At 35.6% G+C, this 17,191-nt stretch overlaps 1 protein-coding gene across 2 annotated transcripts in view; it reads left to right on the top strand.

Annotated features, from left to right (window-relative positions):
• Positions 1 to 17,191, top strand: part of LOC126966572 (voltage-dependent calcium channel subunit alpha-2/delta-3) — a 126,826-nt gene that overhangs the window by 17,821 nt on the left and 91,814 nt on the right. For both annotated transcript variants that reach the window (XM_050810699.1, XM_050810700.1), the window contains exon 2: positions 16,513 to 16,594. In XM_050810699.1, coding sequence (XP_050666656.1) covers positions 16,513 to 16,594 — 82 coding nt within the window. The remainder of the gene's footprint in view (positions 1 to 16,512; positions 16,595 to 17,191) is intronic.

Below are 17,191 nucleotides of genomic sequence, written 5' to 3'. Positions count from 1 at the left end.
AAAAACATAAATATACACAAAAAAAAAAATAATGAAACTTGGTTGGAAAGTGAAATAATTAAAGATAAAATACATAAATAACCATTGAAAGCTGTCATAAGTTCTCAATTAAATTTAAATATATTGTAAAAACTTTTTTATGGTATCCCAATTAAAATGATACCAAATCATCGCTGCTTTAAAATGATAAATAAAATATATGTAATTTGTTTCTATGTGCAATACCAGTAATTATAAGAGCCTCATCCATACCAGATGATGTAGATGAAGACATTTGCGGAGTCATTCTCTAGATATAAATAATATGCAAAGCCAAATGTTAATTATGTCACATCTGGCAAAAATATGTCACAATTGACATTTTTAAGCGACAAAGCTGTGCATTTTTGACATAAACTGAAGTATTTAATGATAATTATCTTACTCTGCTTAAATTAATTTTTTTAAAGTGTTGCTCTTACTGGCCCTTATTTTTTTTTAGTATTACGAGTGCTGACAATGATGTATTTCATCATCATATTAAAACATGCATATGAATCAGTTACTCGGAATCTAACAATTGTCGTTGAATCGAAGACCAGCAGCTTAGAGAAGTCTTATCAATGTGCTAAGGTCTTATAATGTCAATCATATAATGTGAAGGCTTGTCAAACAGATTCATAATTAAAATAACAGCATCAGCTTTAGTTGGAAAACAAAAAACCGGATGAAACCGGTTATTATCAGTCGCCACAACGTAAATATTAGCCCAGAGCGGTACCGAGCACATGTCAAAGGCGGCTTCGGTATTGATCTAGAGGGGCAACGGCACGGAGGCTTTGTGGGTGAGAGGGGGGTAGGGGTAGCTGGGGTGCGGGACGAGGGGCAACGGGCGGCGGCGTACTACAGAGTACGGAGGCTGCCTTACGTAAGGCTGTATTGTATTGGTATGTGAGTCTGACACCCTGTCTACCAAACCCGATTAGTTTAATTACCAAGTGGTCGTATTATATCTTTTCCGTTCGATGTCTTTAGACTAACGAATTTGGAAAGGAGACTTCTTAAATCCCCCAACAAGTTTCAGTTTCTACTCGGCATATCAAAACAGGTATGAAAGAAAAGAAAAATACCGAAAGGTAGTCTGATGATCGAATGAGCAAATGTGAAGGTTTGATTGAGAAATAATATTTCTAATTGAGAATAAGGGTACATAGATTTGTCTGCGATTAACTAACTTGTCATTAAATCTCAGTGGTCCAGTATTTATGACATTTGCAGCAGCGTAAAAATATCGGGAAACTCTTAGCTCAAACAGTATCCGAAATATGATAGCGGGAAAACTGGATTCGGAAATACTGCAACGATTCGTTCAAGTTCTTATTCGATAAAAACACGCTGTGTCCGATTGTTAACAAAGTTATTCTATGTTATTATTTATTTAGAATAAATTATATTATATGCAAATCGTGGAAATTGTAATATAATAACATAGTTTTTTAAGCCTGTTACTAACAAAATATGGGCCTCTGTTGCCCCAGTAAAGAAATTTATTATTATTATATTCTCTTTATTATAATTGCATCTTATTTTCTATATTTATATATATAACATTTTTATAAAAAAAAAACAATGTTACAAATATAAATATAAAAAATAGAGTCCCGCCGGCGTTGGTTCACGACAATTCCGCCCGTGACACGCCGGTGACCGCCGGTTAGGGAGATAGACTGAGGAACTTCCGCACGTTGCGTGCCGTTCCCAAAACAGCTGCTTTCTGTAAATGCGTATTATTATTATTATTATAAAAAATGGATTACAAATTGTGTTTCTTTAGTAGCTAGGCTGGTTAGCGCGATAAAATAGAGTGGACTGATCTCATATCCGTCGGCCCTTTGGGTTATGGTCGTTAAACCTAGTCAAGGGCACATCAGCTTCATAATAATCACATTTGATTGGTGTTTAGTAAACACATAAACACGAATATAAATAGCCCAACTATAACTATGTGTAAATTTATTGAATTAGGTGTTATTTTGCAGATATCCATAATTATCCAAATGTTGAAGAGTTGTGTTAAGAGATTGACTCTCTTTATAGAGTTTTAGTAGTGAACATCTCCTGAGGATTCCTCGTGTAGAGGCGAAATACGTCTCGAATTGATCACTTGAGATAACACATAACATTTAGATATGAAAAAGTGGTTCGCCTTCAACTGTTTACATTAACAAAGCTATTTTGCAAAATAATTAGTAGATTTCATCATCATAATAGAACAATTTTGATTTGTCAGTATATTCCTTAGCTAGTGGTTTAAACTTATTAATATTATTATAAGCATTATTATATAATTATAATTTAACCTGTCAAACTTTGTAAAAGGACTATGGCTAAGGACTACACTTTAGTTTAAAGTATTAATTTATAAAATAGAAATGCTGTAAAGTTTGCTAAAATAAATAAATATTCAAATACTGAAGAGCTAATGCCAAGTGTAGCTGACTGTTGACGACTTATCAATCAAAATCGTTTACAATAACAATAGATAGCTTTTCTTTCCTATCTTGCTGTATCTCCGTTGGAGATGTTATTCTCTCTCGTACACTTTGTCTATACGTGCGTATATTGTAAGCCTATGGATATAAATTAAATAATTTTAAAATAAAGTTAATAAGCCTAAGATTTTATAAATAGACGGTGATCAGCAGTGAAAAATTCGTCAAGGCGAAGTAAGTAACACGAATGACAACAAATTTTGTATAACAAGAATAGGACAGGTACAAGAACCAGTGGGAGGCTCCTTTGCACAGGATGCCGGCTAGAATATGAATACCACAACAGCACCTATTTCTGCCGTGAAGCAGTAATATTATGTAAACATTACTTTGAAATCACTGGGCAAATGGGACTTAACATCTTCTCAGACGTCTCAAGATGAAAAGCGCAATTGTAGTGCCACTCAGAATTTTTGGATTTTTCAAGAATCCTGAGCGGCACTTCATTGTAATGGGCAGGGCGTATCAATTACCATCAGCTGAACGTCCTGCTCGTCTCGTCCCTTATTTTCATAAAAAAACCTTAATGTATATTCTATAAAGTATTATTATTTCTAATATTCTCAAAAGTAAGGAAGTTACCACTAAAAAAATATATGTAGTTGTATTTCGTACTCAATAAGTGTAAAAATGCTGTAACAGAATTAACCCTAAGCGTGAAAACTAAAATGCAGTTCAGATACGAGTAAAGCAAAAATGAAAAGGTAAACTCCATTGAAACTGTCGACTCTAGTCTCTATACAATGGTGTTTAAGTGAGATTTAATATGGAGTCTCGTAGAAACAGGTGAGGGACAAATCGAAACTCCATTGCGCTCACTTCCGAGTTAAACCGATTACAGTAACAAGATATTTTAAACGGAACCCGGCGCACATAATTCTTTTCCTTTTGTTCCAAGAAACCGTTATCTTATTAAACTATTGAGTTACGGAAAAATTTATCGACAGTTTGAACTTCGAAACATTTTTATAAGAAACATTGAGATGTTTTAGCATCATAATTCTATCGTTATTTTGCATAATCCATTGATAGCATTTTCTTTGATTAACGCGAGTGTTACACATTGAAATAAAATGCTTTTAAAGGATTAAAACGCGTGTAATTGTAACTCTGTTTTTTGAAGTTAGATTTTTGCGTAAAAGTTACATTTTTTATTTTTATTTTAGTTTAGGAGACTGCCCCCTGAAAACCAGATCAGGAAAGGCCCCGAAACGTCTGGTTCATTTACACGCGTTTTAATCCTTTACGAGTAAAAGTATAATCCATTGATTTTAAGGTCAAGTCCGGTCTGCCTTTATAGAGGGATAAAATGAGATGTACAATTGCTTACCTCCGTTTTTTTTTTGTAAATGGAACAAGTGGTACCACTTGGTTTCACCCGCCTAGGTTTAATAATCAATCACAGTTCTTCAGAACACTTATTTTTAATTGTATTTTTGTATGGTATTACAACAATATTTTTACAGTTTACTGAATGTAACTTGAATTCAAATACACTGAAGGTTAAATAAGACCAATAATTATTACCAAAAACAATATTATATTATCATTATATCATAGTGATACGCTCCTTTGCACAGGATGCCGGCTAGATTATAGGTACCACAACGGTGCTTATTTCTGCCGTGAAGCAGTAATGTGCAAACATTAATGTGTTACGGTCTGAAGGGCGCCGTAGCTAGTGAAATTACTGAACAAATGAGACTTAACATCTTATGGTGACGAGCGCAATTGTAGTGCCGCTCAGAATTTTTGGGTTTTTCGAGAGTCCTGAGCGGCACTGCATTGTAATGAACAGGACGTATAAACTACCATAAGCTGAACGTCCTGTTTAGTCTCGTGCCTTATTATCATAAAAAAAAGAAAAAAAAGACAAGCACCGATGTAGGCAGATGATAAGATGTATCATAGTCCCAACATCCTTAGCCGACGATGACCACGATAAAAGTGTGTTACGGTAAGGCAGTATACTATAGAAGTATAGTATAGCATGTTCTTGGCATGCAGTATAGTAAAGCAGCTGAGAAGACGAAGAGAGCAAGGCGCACCTGATGAAATTTTAATTCAGCTTCGCTTACATTAGTGGCAACTGCAAGCACTTAGCCGACATGATAATTTTACTGGCCCGGGAACGGTTGCGAACACCTGCCGGCTGAGACGTTTAAATTATTTAAAATTCCCAACTCCTGCCTCCGACGGCCCAACTTTGTAGAATAATGCCCGCGAAACAATTGCTTTGAGAATATTGTGAAGTAGTTTACGAATAATATTGTTATTATTTAAGTGAATCCTTGTGCCTGTTTATGTGAAAGTTGAAGTGTGAGAGAGTTGAACGAAGCATACAAGATTTTATGACGATACGTCACTCGAACGGTTGCAATTGATACAAACTGTATATTACCCATGCGACCATTTTATAAACATTTGAACTATTTCAACAAAATATAGGTTAAGATTCAACTTCAACAGAGGGATTCTCGATATCAAGACCATCCAGCTACCACAAGTAGCCAGCAATTGCTTCTCTCGACCATATTTTAGGAAATGTAATGAATTATCCCACATGTCAACGACGTCATCACATGCAATAGCTCAACGCATTTACGGCCGTTCCCAATATACTATTTACTGAAAGAGATAAATTACTACCTTTTACTGTCAATAATTAGCTGTCAAAAATCTGAAGCTGTCCCAATATACCCGTATAAGTTTTTCTTATCGCCTTATATTGGGACGCGTGAATTGCAATTTTCATACAAACTTCTATCGCTGGTAAGCTATACGTCCTCCTATTGACAGACAGCGTGTACGGATATGGTGATTCACCGTCGATAAGTTTATTGGGACAAAAAAGTCAACGATAGTTACGATTTATATCTCAAGTAAGAGATAGACTGAATATTGGGAACGGCCGTTAGCGTAGCGCTAACACACAGAGAAACATCCCACAGCTAACAATATTACGAACTTTGACTAAAAATAAAATAAGTTCCGAGAACCTAAGCTTAAGCAGTTATAGAATTGTAATTTCTTCAAATACTAAAAATACATTTTTATTTAGAAATAGCTTCCTTGAAATAGAACTTGAACAGGAAACACTATGTGTGTGGTGTACTGTATGTACAATTAGTATTAAGGTCTTTTGATAGAGCACGTTATTTTATGAATCAATAGCGTGACCTCCGCCTTGCAACTTTCGTCTAAAATAGTATAAATAGTTTCATAATAGGTTTATAAATCGATAGCTCGGATTTCGACGACACAGCTTATAAGTTTTAGATATGCGAAGACACATAAATGATTAGTATTGTATGTTTGTTTATTATTGTACTGTTTGTTTTCCAAATAAAGTAAAGTAAGTTCAATTTCTCATCAGGTATGGTCAAACGTGTAAATCGTGTATGTTTTTAAAGCGATAACCCTCACTTCTAGGACTCATATACAAATAAAATTTGAAAACAGAATTTTATGAACGATGCGGGACTCGAACCCACGACTTCTGGCGTTCCGTGCCAGTGCTCTGCTAGCTGAGCTAACCGTTCGAGTGAAGTATCGTCATAAAATCTTATATGCTTTGTTCAACTCTCAGGTTGTGGCTTCATCTACAGGATCTACTTTACAGTTGATAACCTGCTCAACCCCAATATTTGCATATTAGGAAATTGACTTGAGATGTCGCTCTTTCTAAAGAATTGGTTATGTTTTTAAAGTTATAACCCTCACTTCTAGGAGTAATACAGAAATAAAATTCGAAATCGCAATTTTATATGATCGATGCGGGACTCGAAACCACGACCTCTGGCGTTCCGTGCTAGTGCTCTGCCAACTGTTCATAAAATTTTGTTTTCAAATTTTATTCGTGTATGTATCATTAATGTTTGTTGAAATACGACAAATAAGTTATGATGCTTTATTATAAGAATAGGCTAGGACGGATTAGAAATAGTTAGTTAATGACGTATAGAACCTCGTGTTTATTTTTATCCCCATATGTAGTCAATGCAATATAAAATTTATTAAGTAAAGCTGTCTTTTCCTCGCCTTTTCTTTTCATGGTTTCCTCGAAATGTTCACATTAGTGAGAATAAATGAATTATCATTATGTGTATAAACTTTTGTTATAGTTATATACATTTACAATTATACTACATTGGTATTTCTAGAGACTGGATTATATGCTACAAAAAATGCCCAAAATATGCATGCAAATACCTATGCAAGTAAAATAACTAAAATATGCACGAAAATCCATAAAAAGGGCCAAAATATGCATACAATTAAACAGGAAAAAATAAAAAGTCATATTTTTATTTTATTTTATAAAGGCTTGTACTGACAATCGTATTTGTGAAAGAAACTATTACAAGATAAACTTACTAAGGTACCAATGAAATTTAAGATTTACCCTTAAAAATATGTACTACTAAGTACTGTTCTAAATGTTCTGTAGACAAATTGTGTCTACGATCACTCAATATATTTTTGTAAGCAGAAAAGGAGCGTTCTACGTCTACTGAGGTTCCTGAGGGCAGAATTTTTTGAGTACAATGTTTGGGCGTACTATGAAAAGCATCGAACGATGGGCGAGATCGAGCGTAAATATGCATGATATTTTTTTTTACTAAAATATGCAACTACCGCTGAAAAGGTACTAAATGTGCAAAAGCATATGCAATATGCATTTGCATATAATCCGGTCTCTTGTAATTACATTATATACAAGTTTAATTGGAAAGTTTTTGATATGACAGCTAAAGGTACACATTTGTTTCTCGTTGGTGAAGTTTATTATTTTCGAGGAGAATATTATTCACCACGTAGACGCAAGTTTCGTAATCACTCTTCGAAGTTCAATTTTTGTTTTATAAATATAAGGGATGAGACGAGCAGGACGTTTAGCTGATGGTAATTAATACGCCCTGCCCATTACAATGCAGTGCCGCTCAGGATTCTTGAAAAACCCAAAAATTCTGAGCCGCTCTAGAATTGCGCTCGTCACCTTGAGTCGTAAGATATTAAGTCTCATTTGCCCAGTAATTTCACTAGCTACGGCGCCTTTCAAACCGAAACACAGTAATGTTTAGACATTACTAGTTCCCGGCAGAAATAGGCGCCGTTTTGGTACCCATAATCTAGCCGGCATCCTGTGCAGAGGAGCCCCCCACTGGTAATTTATTATTATCCCGATTCACCCGACCTGATCGTAGGAATTAGTTAACCACCACGAATTGATTATCATATACCTCTTTTTTCGATAGGTAAGTTTCACTTTGGGACATTGCAATGTTTAACCTGGGCTTAGTCATCGCCACTTTTATCATGCGGTAGCTTCAACGCGATGTACTCTCTGTATGTTAGTTAGATCATGGCACACCCATTCTTCAACTTTTTTTATAGTACCGATTTGATGCTAATTCCTTGGGAGTTTGATGCAAATAGGTCTCTAGCTTAACATTCAATTCATCATTGTGTACCTTATTGACTGGTCTTCCTCGGGCTTCTTCTGCAAGTCATTGTTCTCTCTATGAAAGCGATTAAACCAAAAACATACGGTGCGTTCAATAGTCGTATACTCTCCAAACATAGCATTGATACTGCGAGCTATTTCTATACTTCCACTCCGGAAATCGTATTCAAAAAAATTACTTTAAATTACAATGTATGAATTTAAATCTCTATGATTACATACTATTAAATATAGAAGCTGTAATGTAAAAAAATTGTCACTCTGAAATCTCGCACCAAGAAGTTTTTATTTTAATCCAAAGGAACCAGAACGCCAAAACGGCAATTTTGTACTAAAAGTCCTATTATTTCAAAATATTAAGTTCGTTCGACAAACAAAAGCCCAAGTCACCACAATAAGGCAAAACTTTTCATCGTCAAGCATTCTTTGAAGTGACTGTTAAACAATATTATTATTGACAACAATGTTTACCTTTCTAAGCAGCGTTGTTCGTATGCAAAACGTTTTATTATAAAACATGAAATAGTTCAACTTAAAAAATTCGAGGACCAATAGCTGAGCTTGTGTGTGAAGTGACTGTTAAATGGACCAATAGTGAATTAATGAGTGATAATAATCTAAACATAAACAATGTTTGTAGCCAAGCCAGTGATCTTGTGAAATGTGACCTATGCTCTCCTACACGTTATTTTAGAGGTGCAAGAGGCTTAAAAATTCACACCGGTAAAAAGCACAGTTCCGCGTTAGTTTCGGATATACATCATAGCACCTTGCCCTCGACAAATAACGCATATCATGTTACAACAAATTTTTCGGAATTATTAGGAAAACTAAAGAATTCGGTTCCAGTAGTAAAGCGAATTCCAAAAGGGGCTCGCATTACTGTTGCAACTGCACTCTCCAAAGTCATTCGATCTACAGTCAACCAAAATTCAAAAGATAGTTGGGAGCATTTGTTCATGTTCGCATATTCAACTTTACATGCAAAAAAAGATGACCACAGTTCACTCACACAGAAAATAAAATCAAATTGTTCTGACCCAAATATCTTTGGCAATATTTTAAATAGTAACCAAAATTCAAAATTCAACATTTTTCGAAAAGTAGAACAGAAAGTTAATGACGGTGACGTGAAAGGTGCTGCATCTATACTTTTTTCAAATGATATCCTGGCACCCGACTCAAATGAAACACTTTTGGCTTTACAAAGTAAACACCCATCACCAGATGCTAATTGTGTTATTCTGGAACCATCTTTTTCCGATAATCATCTACGGGCTAATGATGGTGATGTACTAAAAGCAATAATGTCCTTTAAGACTGGTTCTGCCGGCGGCCCCGATGGACTGACACCCCAGCATCTGAAAGATCTGGTATGTCCTTCCACAGGGGATGCGGGTAGTGCGTTGCTTGAGGACATTGTTCTCTTAGTAAATCTCATGCTTTCTGGAAAAGTTAATACCGAAATTACCGAAATTTTATATGGTGCGAATATATGTGCTCTTAAGAAAAAAGATGGTGGTATTCGTCCTATAGCCGTGGGCTGTACATTTCGACGCCTTGTTTCTAAAATTTGTTGTAAACATATTTCTCCTTTCCTATCAACTAAATTCATTCCAACTCAGTTGGGTTTCGGCTGCAAAAGTGGTTGCGAAGCTGCAGTCCACGCTGCGCGAACTTTTTTGGAGAGGAACTCTAGTGATGTCTTTTTAAAATTAGATGTGAAAAATGCTTTTAACTCTGTTGATAGGGGAGCTCTGCTGAGAGAAGTTAAAAATTCAATTCCTTCAATCTATCATTATATTTGGCAATGTTATAGTAAACCATCCAAGTTATTATTCAAAAATCATAATATTTGGTCTTCTGTTGGCTGTCAGCAAGGCGACCCTCTTGGTCCAGCAATATTTAGCCTTGCCATTCATTCCGCTATAACAAAACTAAAATCAAAATTTAATATTTGGTACTTGGATGATGGTACTTTGGGTGGTGAAGTGGACTCTGTTTTAGATGATTTGAAAGTTGTAATAGAAAGTTTTAGCTCAATCAGCCTTGAGTTAAATTTTTCGAAATGCGAGCTTTTTATCGGCGAAAATTTCCAAATTTCAGACCGGGTTGATATTACCAATAAATTTAATGTTCTGGCCCCCAATATTAAAGTTTTGGATAAGAATTCACTTGACCTTCTTGGAGCTCCATTATTTCCTGTTTCAATTCCAACGATCTTAAACGATCACATAAAAAAATTTAATAATGTTTCGGACAGATTATTAAAAATTAATTCGCATATGGCCTTAACTATTATTCGGTCTTGTTTATTTGTTCCAAAATTTACGTACCTCTTAAGGTCTAGCCCGTTATGGAAATTTCCAAATTTGCTTGATGTGATTGATATTTCACTTAAAAATATTTTAGAAACCGTTTTGAATTGCGCGTTTACAGATCGTGCTTGGTCTCAAGCCTCTTTACCGATACGGTTTGGTGGTTTGGGTACTCGCAAAGTTTCGGGCGTTGCCTTACCAGCATTTCTATCTTCAGTTCATAGTGCGCAGCCTTTGGTTACTAGAATTGTAAATCATGTACCAGGTAACTCAGAGATTGTGTATTTGATCGAAGCTAACAATGCTTGGTTAAATATTGCAAACATTAAAAATTTTCCAGACGATTTAAAGTGTCAAAAAGCATGGGACGCACTTATTTGTAAGTCAGCCTTTGATGATCTTTTGATCTCATCTACTGACATAACAGAGCGTGCTCGTCTTTTGGCCGTGACAGAAAATGAGTCGGGATTTTGGTTACAAGCCTTGCCTTCTGCGCCGATTGGAACGCTACTTGACAATATGACATTGTCAATATGCGTATCACTCAGGCTAGGTATAAAACTGAATGAACCACATCAATGTAGATGTGGCGTTCAGGTAGATGCTCTTTGACGCCACGGGTTATCCTGCCTAAAATCGGCAGGCCGTATCAGTCGTCACGCCAGCATTAATGAAGTCATCCGCAGGGCATTTGCCGCTCTTAACATACCAGCTGTTTTAGAGCCAAATGGTATTACCCGCCGCGATGGCAAGCGTCCTGATGGAATGACGCTGGTGGCTTGGGCACGGGGAAGGGCGCTGGTGTGGGACGCTACTTGCGTCGACACTCTGGCTCCTTCTCATGTCCAAGTTACGTCAGTTGGTGCTGCGGCTGCTGCTTCGACTGCCGAAGACAGCAAGCGTCGCAAATATGTTGGTCTCAGTGAGTCATACATCTTTGTGCCGTTTGGTGTCGAGACACTTGGCCCGTGGGGCCCAGAGGCGCGGAGAATGTTCAAAATACTATCTTCGCGCCTCAAGGCTACTGGAAACCCAAGCGCTGGCAGCTATTTCGGTCAACGGATCAGCCTTGCTATCCAACGGGGTAATGCTGCCAGTATTCTTGGTACGCTTCCACGTAATGATAGTTTTAATTTTATGTAGTCGTAGTATTGTAAATATAGTTATATGATTTGTTTTGATTACTTAAAAAAATGTATATTTGGAATATATTTTCTTATAATTGAATCATTAAAAGACCATTGAGTCTCACCACGGAGCCTCCGGTTCCAACCTCGCCAGCCATGTACCGATGTGTTTTCGGTTTTCAAATTCATATGGAAGTAAGACACCATATGACGTCGGCTACGCTTTTATTTTTTTATTAAAATTAGGGACGAGACGAACAGGACGTTGAGTTGATGGTAATTGATCTGCCCTACTTATTACAATGCAGTGCCGCTCAGCATTCTTGAAAAACCCCATAAACTCTGTGTGGCACTACAATTGCGCTCGTCACCTTAAGACATAAGATGTTAAGTCTCATTTGCCCATTAGTTTTATAGCAACGGCGCCCTTCAGATCGAAACCCTATTGCTTCACGGCAGAAATAGGCGCCGTTGCTGTAGTACCCATAATCTATCCGGCATCCTATGCAAAGGAGCCTCCCACTGGTTTTTATTCTTATTTATTTAACTAAAGGAAACAAACAGTATAATTATATGAAAAATCTTAACAAAATAAATAGAATCTGGCATCAATCACCAGTAATGATTACAAAATTACAAATCACGTTTAACTTGTCGGAAGAAAAAAATATACAAAAATAAAACAAAATATTGAAAATTATATTGAGAAGAAAAAAAAGACATAACTTTTTGTTAGCAAATACTAATACAGCCCTTACTAATATTATAAATGTGTATGTAAGTTTGTTTGTTACGCTTTTACGTCTGAGCTACTGGATCGATTTTGATGAAATTACAAGGTACAGAGATAGACTAGAACTTGGAAAATGACATAGGATACATATTATCCTGGAAAAATCCATGGCTTCCGCGGGATTTGTGCTAAACTGAAATTCACGTCGATAGTCACGTCACTGTAGCGATAGTAGGTTTAGTTAGCCATAGCAATCTAACTCGAAGTAACATTCATATAATATGTTGGGATCAGGAGCGAAAACGGGAACCGGAACTGGAATAGGAAATAAGATAATCTTCAATTCCAAACTTACTTATAATTTTTTAAAACCCTTTATGTACGCGGACGAAGTCGCGGGCATCAGCTAGTGAGTACATAAAAATTTTATATAACTTATGTAGATAGTAACTTGACTTTTTGATATGATAGTTTATTATTCACCTTGGACATCACATATCATTTTTCTAAAACTTCGAAGAGTAAGATGAAAAATATCTAATATATTGTCCTTTTTGTTGCAATTCTAACTTTTCCACTGGTGTTACAACACAGTATGCGTATGGGTCGATTTTAGAAATTTAGTCTAAGAGTACCAGTGAGAATTCCACGTAAGCCTATTACTCCACTTTGTCCTCCACTTCGTCGAACGATCCTGGGTACCAATTCCCCAATCCCACGGTTATCTTAAATTTAAAAGTCTTAAGGTGTATTCCTTAGCCAAATTCCGCATACTATTTGCACCAATATTGGTTATCTTTAGCCAGCCACATTCTTATTGCTCGATGTGTGGTATCTGTATGAATTTCAAAAAAAGAATATTTTCGTTTACGCGAGTTCCACATTACCAGAACGTCGCGCCCCCTAAAAAAAAGTAGATTATTCGATTCGCCGCCATTTTTCTAGAAAAAATGAGCGATTCAAGTTTTGACAGCACACTATACAAAATGTAGGTACTACTAAAAGTAAATAATTCTTTCATTTATACTTAGTTTATTTGTATATAATCAGTAATGTAATTTATACTTAGTTTATTTGTTTATAATCAGTTATATTAATTAGGTTACTACTAGGACTAACTATTTTAATGTTAGAGTAGAGTTAGTTTCAGAATCTTTTAGAGGATTCATATTCTGGGTGTAGATAAAGTCTTGTATGCAATTGTTGATAATTAGGTATTAAAACACTCATGTGATACTATTATCACACTCGGCTTCGCCTAAACCCAAATTCGTGTTTTACTATTGCACAACAATTGCATAAATAACTATTAAAAAAAACTGTTTAATTGTTAACTTATTCTATATAATATTCATAATTAATCATTTCTGTGCATGCTGTGTTTATTTGTAAGTAATCACTACATTTAGTTCCTAGTTTTTAGTTCTACTTTTTATATTTGTGTGTATCATTGTAAGTGATTGTAAATAAACCTATTAATTAAATAAATAAAAATATTTAGATATAGATTAAATTTAATATTTAATTCGCATATGACTCTATGTGTGTGCGTAGCACCAATTTATGCTGTAGTTTATATTCCCAATCCATGAATACATATTCTAAATCCCAGGGCTAAATGTTAAACTGTCTCCCTTCATGTTAATATTGACTCTATTCGAGATGTCTGCGTTCTTGTGTTTGTGTAAGCGACGATCTGTGTTTATTTGACTTCGCCTAATTTCCTTCCGAACTTCAATGTTGGAATACACACATATTGTTTTGTGTACGCTATTGATATAATACCTACAACTTCTAGCCTTTTTTGGAAATAAAAACGAGATAACTCACGATCTTGAAAAAAAAAAATTAAAGATGTACTTTATTCCCAGTAGCATACTTTCTTAAGTTCTGAGAAGCTTCGAAATAATATGTTATATTTTTAAAGTTTAAGTGTTAACCCTTACTTCTAGGATTAATACACAAATAAATAAATGAAATGTTGACACATTAGATTAAATTAAATTGACTTTAAAATATATATTAATTCTAGTCTTTAAATAATGACATTTAAAAATAATAATTACAATTTAAATTGAGCTAAGTGCTTAAAATATAGAGTTTATTAATGTTAAATCAATTATAATAATAACTAGAATTTTGTAATGAAACGAAAAATGAATTAACTGTTAATAATAATTTTGCATGCCAGAAATGGCCGATAACATTGATAAATTAAAATTATTTACACCCATTGTTACATTTTTTCTAGCAAAATAAAGGATTTATTTATTTATTTTATTAATATATAAAATTTGAAAACAAAATTTTATGAACGATGCGGGACTCGAACCCACGACCTCTGGCGTTCCGTGCCAGTACTCTGCCAACTGAACTAACCGTTCGAGTGACGTATCGTCATAAAATCTTGTATGCTTTGTTCAATTCTCAGATTGTGGCTTCATCTACAGGATCTACTTTACAGTTGAAAACCTGCTCAACCCAAATATTTGTTTAGATTTACAAGAGCGCCATCTCAAGTCAATTTCCTAATATGTCGTGGGTTCGAGACCCGCATCGTTAATAAAATTTTGTTTTCAAATTTTACAGCAATTTACAATAATGTCTCATATTTCTTATAATTAACATGAAACTTTACTATCATTATGTTATTATGTATATACAATATTTTTTGTGGAAAATCCAGAGAAATAATATCTGTTTCATATTTGTTTTTCTTTACTTGACCTGCGTCACGAACATTTAAATATTAAATGTACTATGTAGTTGTAGGAGTTAAACGCTTCTAACTAATAACTGATTTTTTGTCATAAATCCAGTATTTGGTGATTGAAAATTGATTGATATAGGCATTATTTAGCGGAAATTCATAATTACCCAAATGTTGTGATCTTTGTTCAACTTTTATTAAAGTGAACATTTGGGTAATGGTGATTGAATTTGGAAGTAGTAATCCCGAGGAGTAGGTCTCAAAATGAACATGGACAAGACGAAGATCATGTCTAATGTCCATGTCGCAGTTACTCCCGTAACTGTTGGGCACAAACCCTTGGACAAACAATCCAGTTAGGTAGATCCGTTTTCGCGAAAGAGGTCACTTCACGGATGGGCAGCGTTCGGGAATCTCCGTAATCTTCTCGTCTCAAATACCACAGTGTCTAAAGACGAAGGTTTTCAACCAGTGTGTGTTGCCAGTGATGACTTACGGTATCTAGACGTGGTCGCTAGTGAGCCTGATGTGAAAGCTCATGGTCGCTTAGAGAGCAATGGAGAGGGTTATACTCGGAGTTTCCCTGTGAGATCGAATCAGAAATTAGGAGATCTGTAGTAGAACCAGAGTCACAAAAATTGCCTAAATGATTGCAGAGATAAAGTGGCAGTGGGCAGGGCACATAGCTGACGGACAGATGGCCGTTAGGGCAATAAAGTCAAAGTAAAGTACCGATAGACGTAGTGTTGGTATTTATTAAATTTGTACAAGAAAACTAACCAAAACTATTTCATCGGTTATAAAGTGTTAAATTATAAATACAATTCTGTCATTATAAAGACACCTATTAAATGTTTAATGGGCACAACACCAAATACTTATCGAATCTCATTTATTTGTTTTCTAGTCTTTGCGAGTGAATTTGAATAGGTCCTTCTCCTTCTTTTCCACTGAATAATCAACGTAGATATTACATGAATCGTGATGCACTTTGAATGAAATTTATTTTTTATAGTCATTGTGAGAATGTTAATTAAGGTGAATTCTATGAACAAAATCGAAAAAATATTAAGAAAGATAAAACTTCACAACAATTCGAAATTGTGTTTTTTTTATGAAGGTAAGGGACGAGATGAGTAGGACATTCAGCTGATGGTAATTGATAAGCCCTGCCCATTACAATGCAGTGCCGCACAGGATTCTTGAAAAACCCCAAAAATTCTGAGCGGCACTGCAACTGCGCATGTCACCTGGAGTCATAAGATGTTAAGTCTCATTTGCCCAGTAATTTCACTAGCTACGGCGCCCTTCAGACCGAAACACAGTAATGCTTACACATTATTGCTTCACGGCAGAAATAGGCGCCGTTGTGGCACCCATAATCTAGCCGGCATCCTGTGCAAAGAAGCCTCCCACTGGTAAATGTATGTGTATACTTAAAGCACTCAGATAAAATACTTGGACTTAAGACGTGCAATATTACGTTAAACTCTTATGTTAGTGCGTCTCTGGAAAAAATATAAGTCTTACTAACTCATAGATACAACCAGCTTTAATTAAAGCCGGTGACAAACGACTGGAGTCGTATTACACGCACATATGTAACAGTAACGTTTTTTATTTCAGAGTCAAGAATTGGGCGCTAAAATTTGGCGTTGACTTGTGGGAATTCGGCCGCCATTTTACCAAAATGAACCAGATACAGAATGTAAGTAGCCTTTCACATGAAAACATCTTTAGACGCGTTGTCGTTTTTATATTGTTGGTATTGAACAAGCTGTCACGCTCGGCTATGTAACGCTTCTTCAACACAGCCGGAGCAAGGTCAATAATTGGACTATGGCTTGGCTATCAGTCAGGAAAAACTGTGCAACTGAAATTTATACAAAATTATAATTTATATCAAGGGCATGCATATCATATAGGCAATTAGGCAGTGCCTACCTCGTTATGAACCTAAATAAATATAGCACTATTGTTAAAGTTAATTTACTACCTACGGTAGGCAGTCTACAGAATACATATATGAGTTGTATATACGAAGTAAGGAGCGTTTCATACAGCTGATGTCGTACTGTCGGAATAAAGTTTACCAGGCTCCTTTGTATCGGATGCCGGCCAGATTATGGGTATCACAACGGAGCCTATTTCTGCCGTGATGCAGTAATTTGTAAGCATTTCTGTGTTTCGGTCTGAAGGGCGCCGTGGCTAGTGAAATTACTGGGCAAATGAGACTTAACATCATATGTCTCAAGGCGACGAGCGCAGTTGTTGTGCCGCTCAGAATTTTTGGGTTTTTCAATAA

The sequence above is a fragment of the Leptidea sinapis genome, chromosome 10 (genome assembly GCF_905404315.1).
Source record: "Leptidea sinapis chromosome 10, ilLepSina1.1, whole genome shotgun sequence".
Lineage (NCBI taxonomy): Eukaryota > Metazoa > Arthropoda > Insecta > Lepidoptera > Pieridae > Leptidea > Leptidea sinapis.
This window is presented reverse-complemented; position numbering and strand designations above follow the sequence as displayed.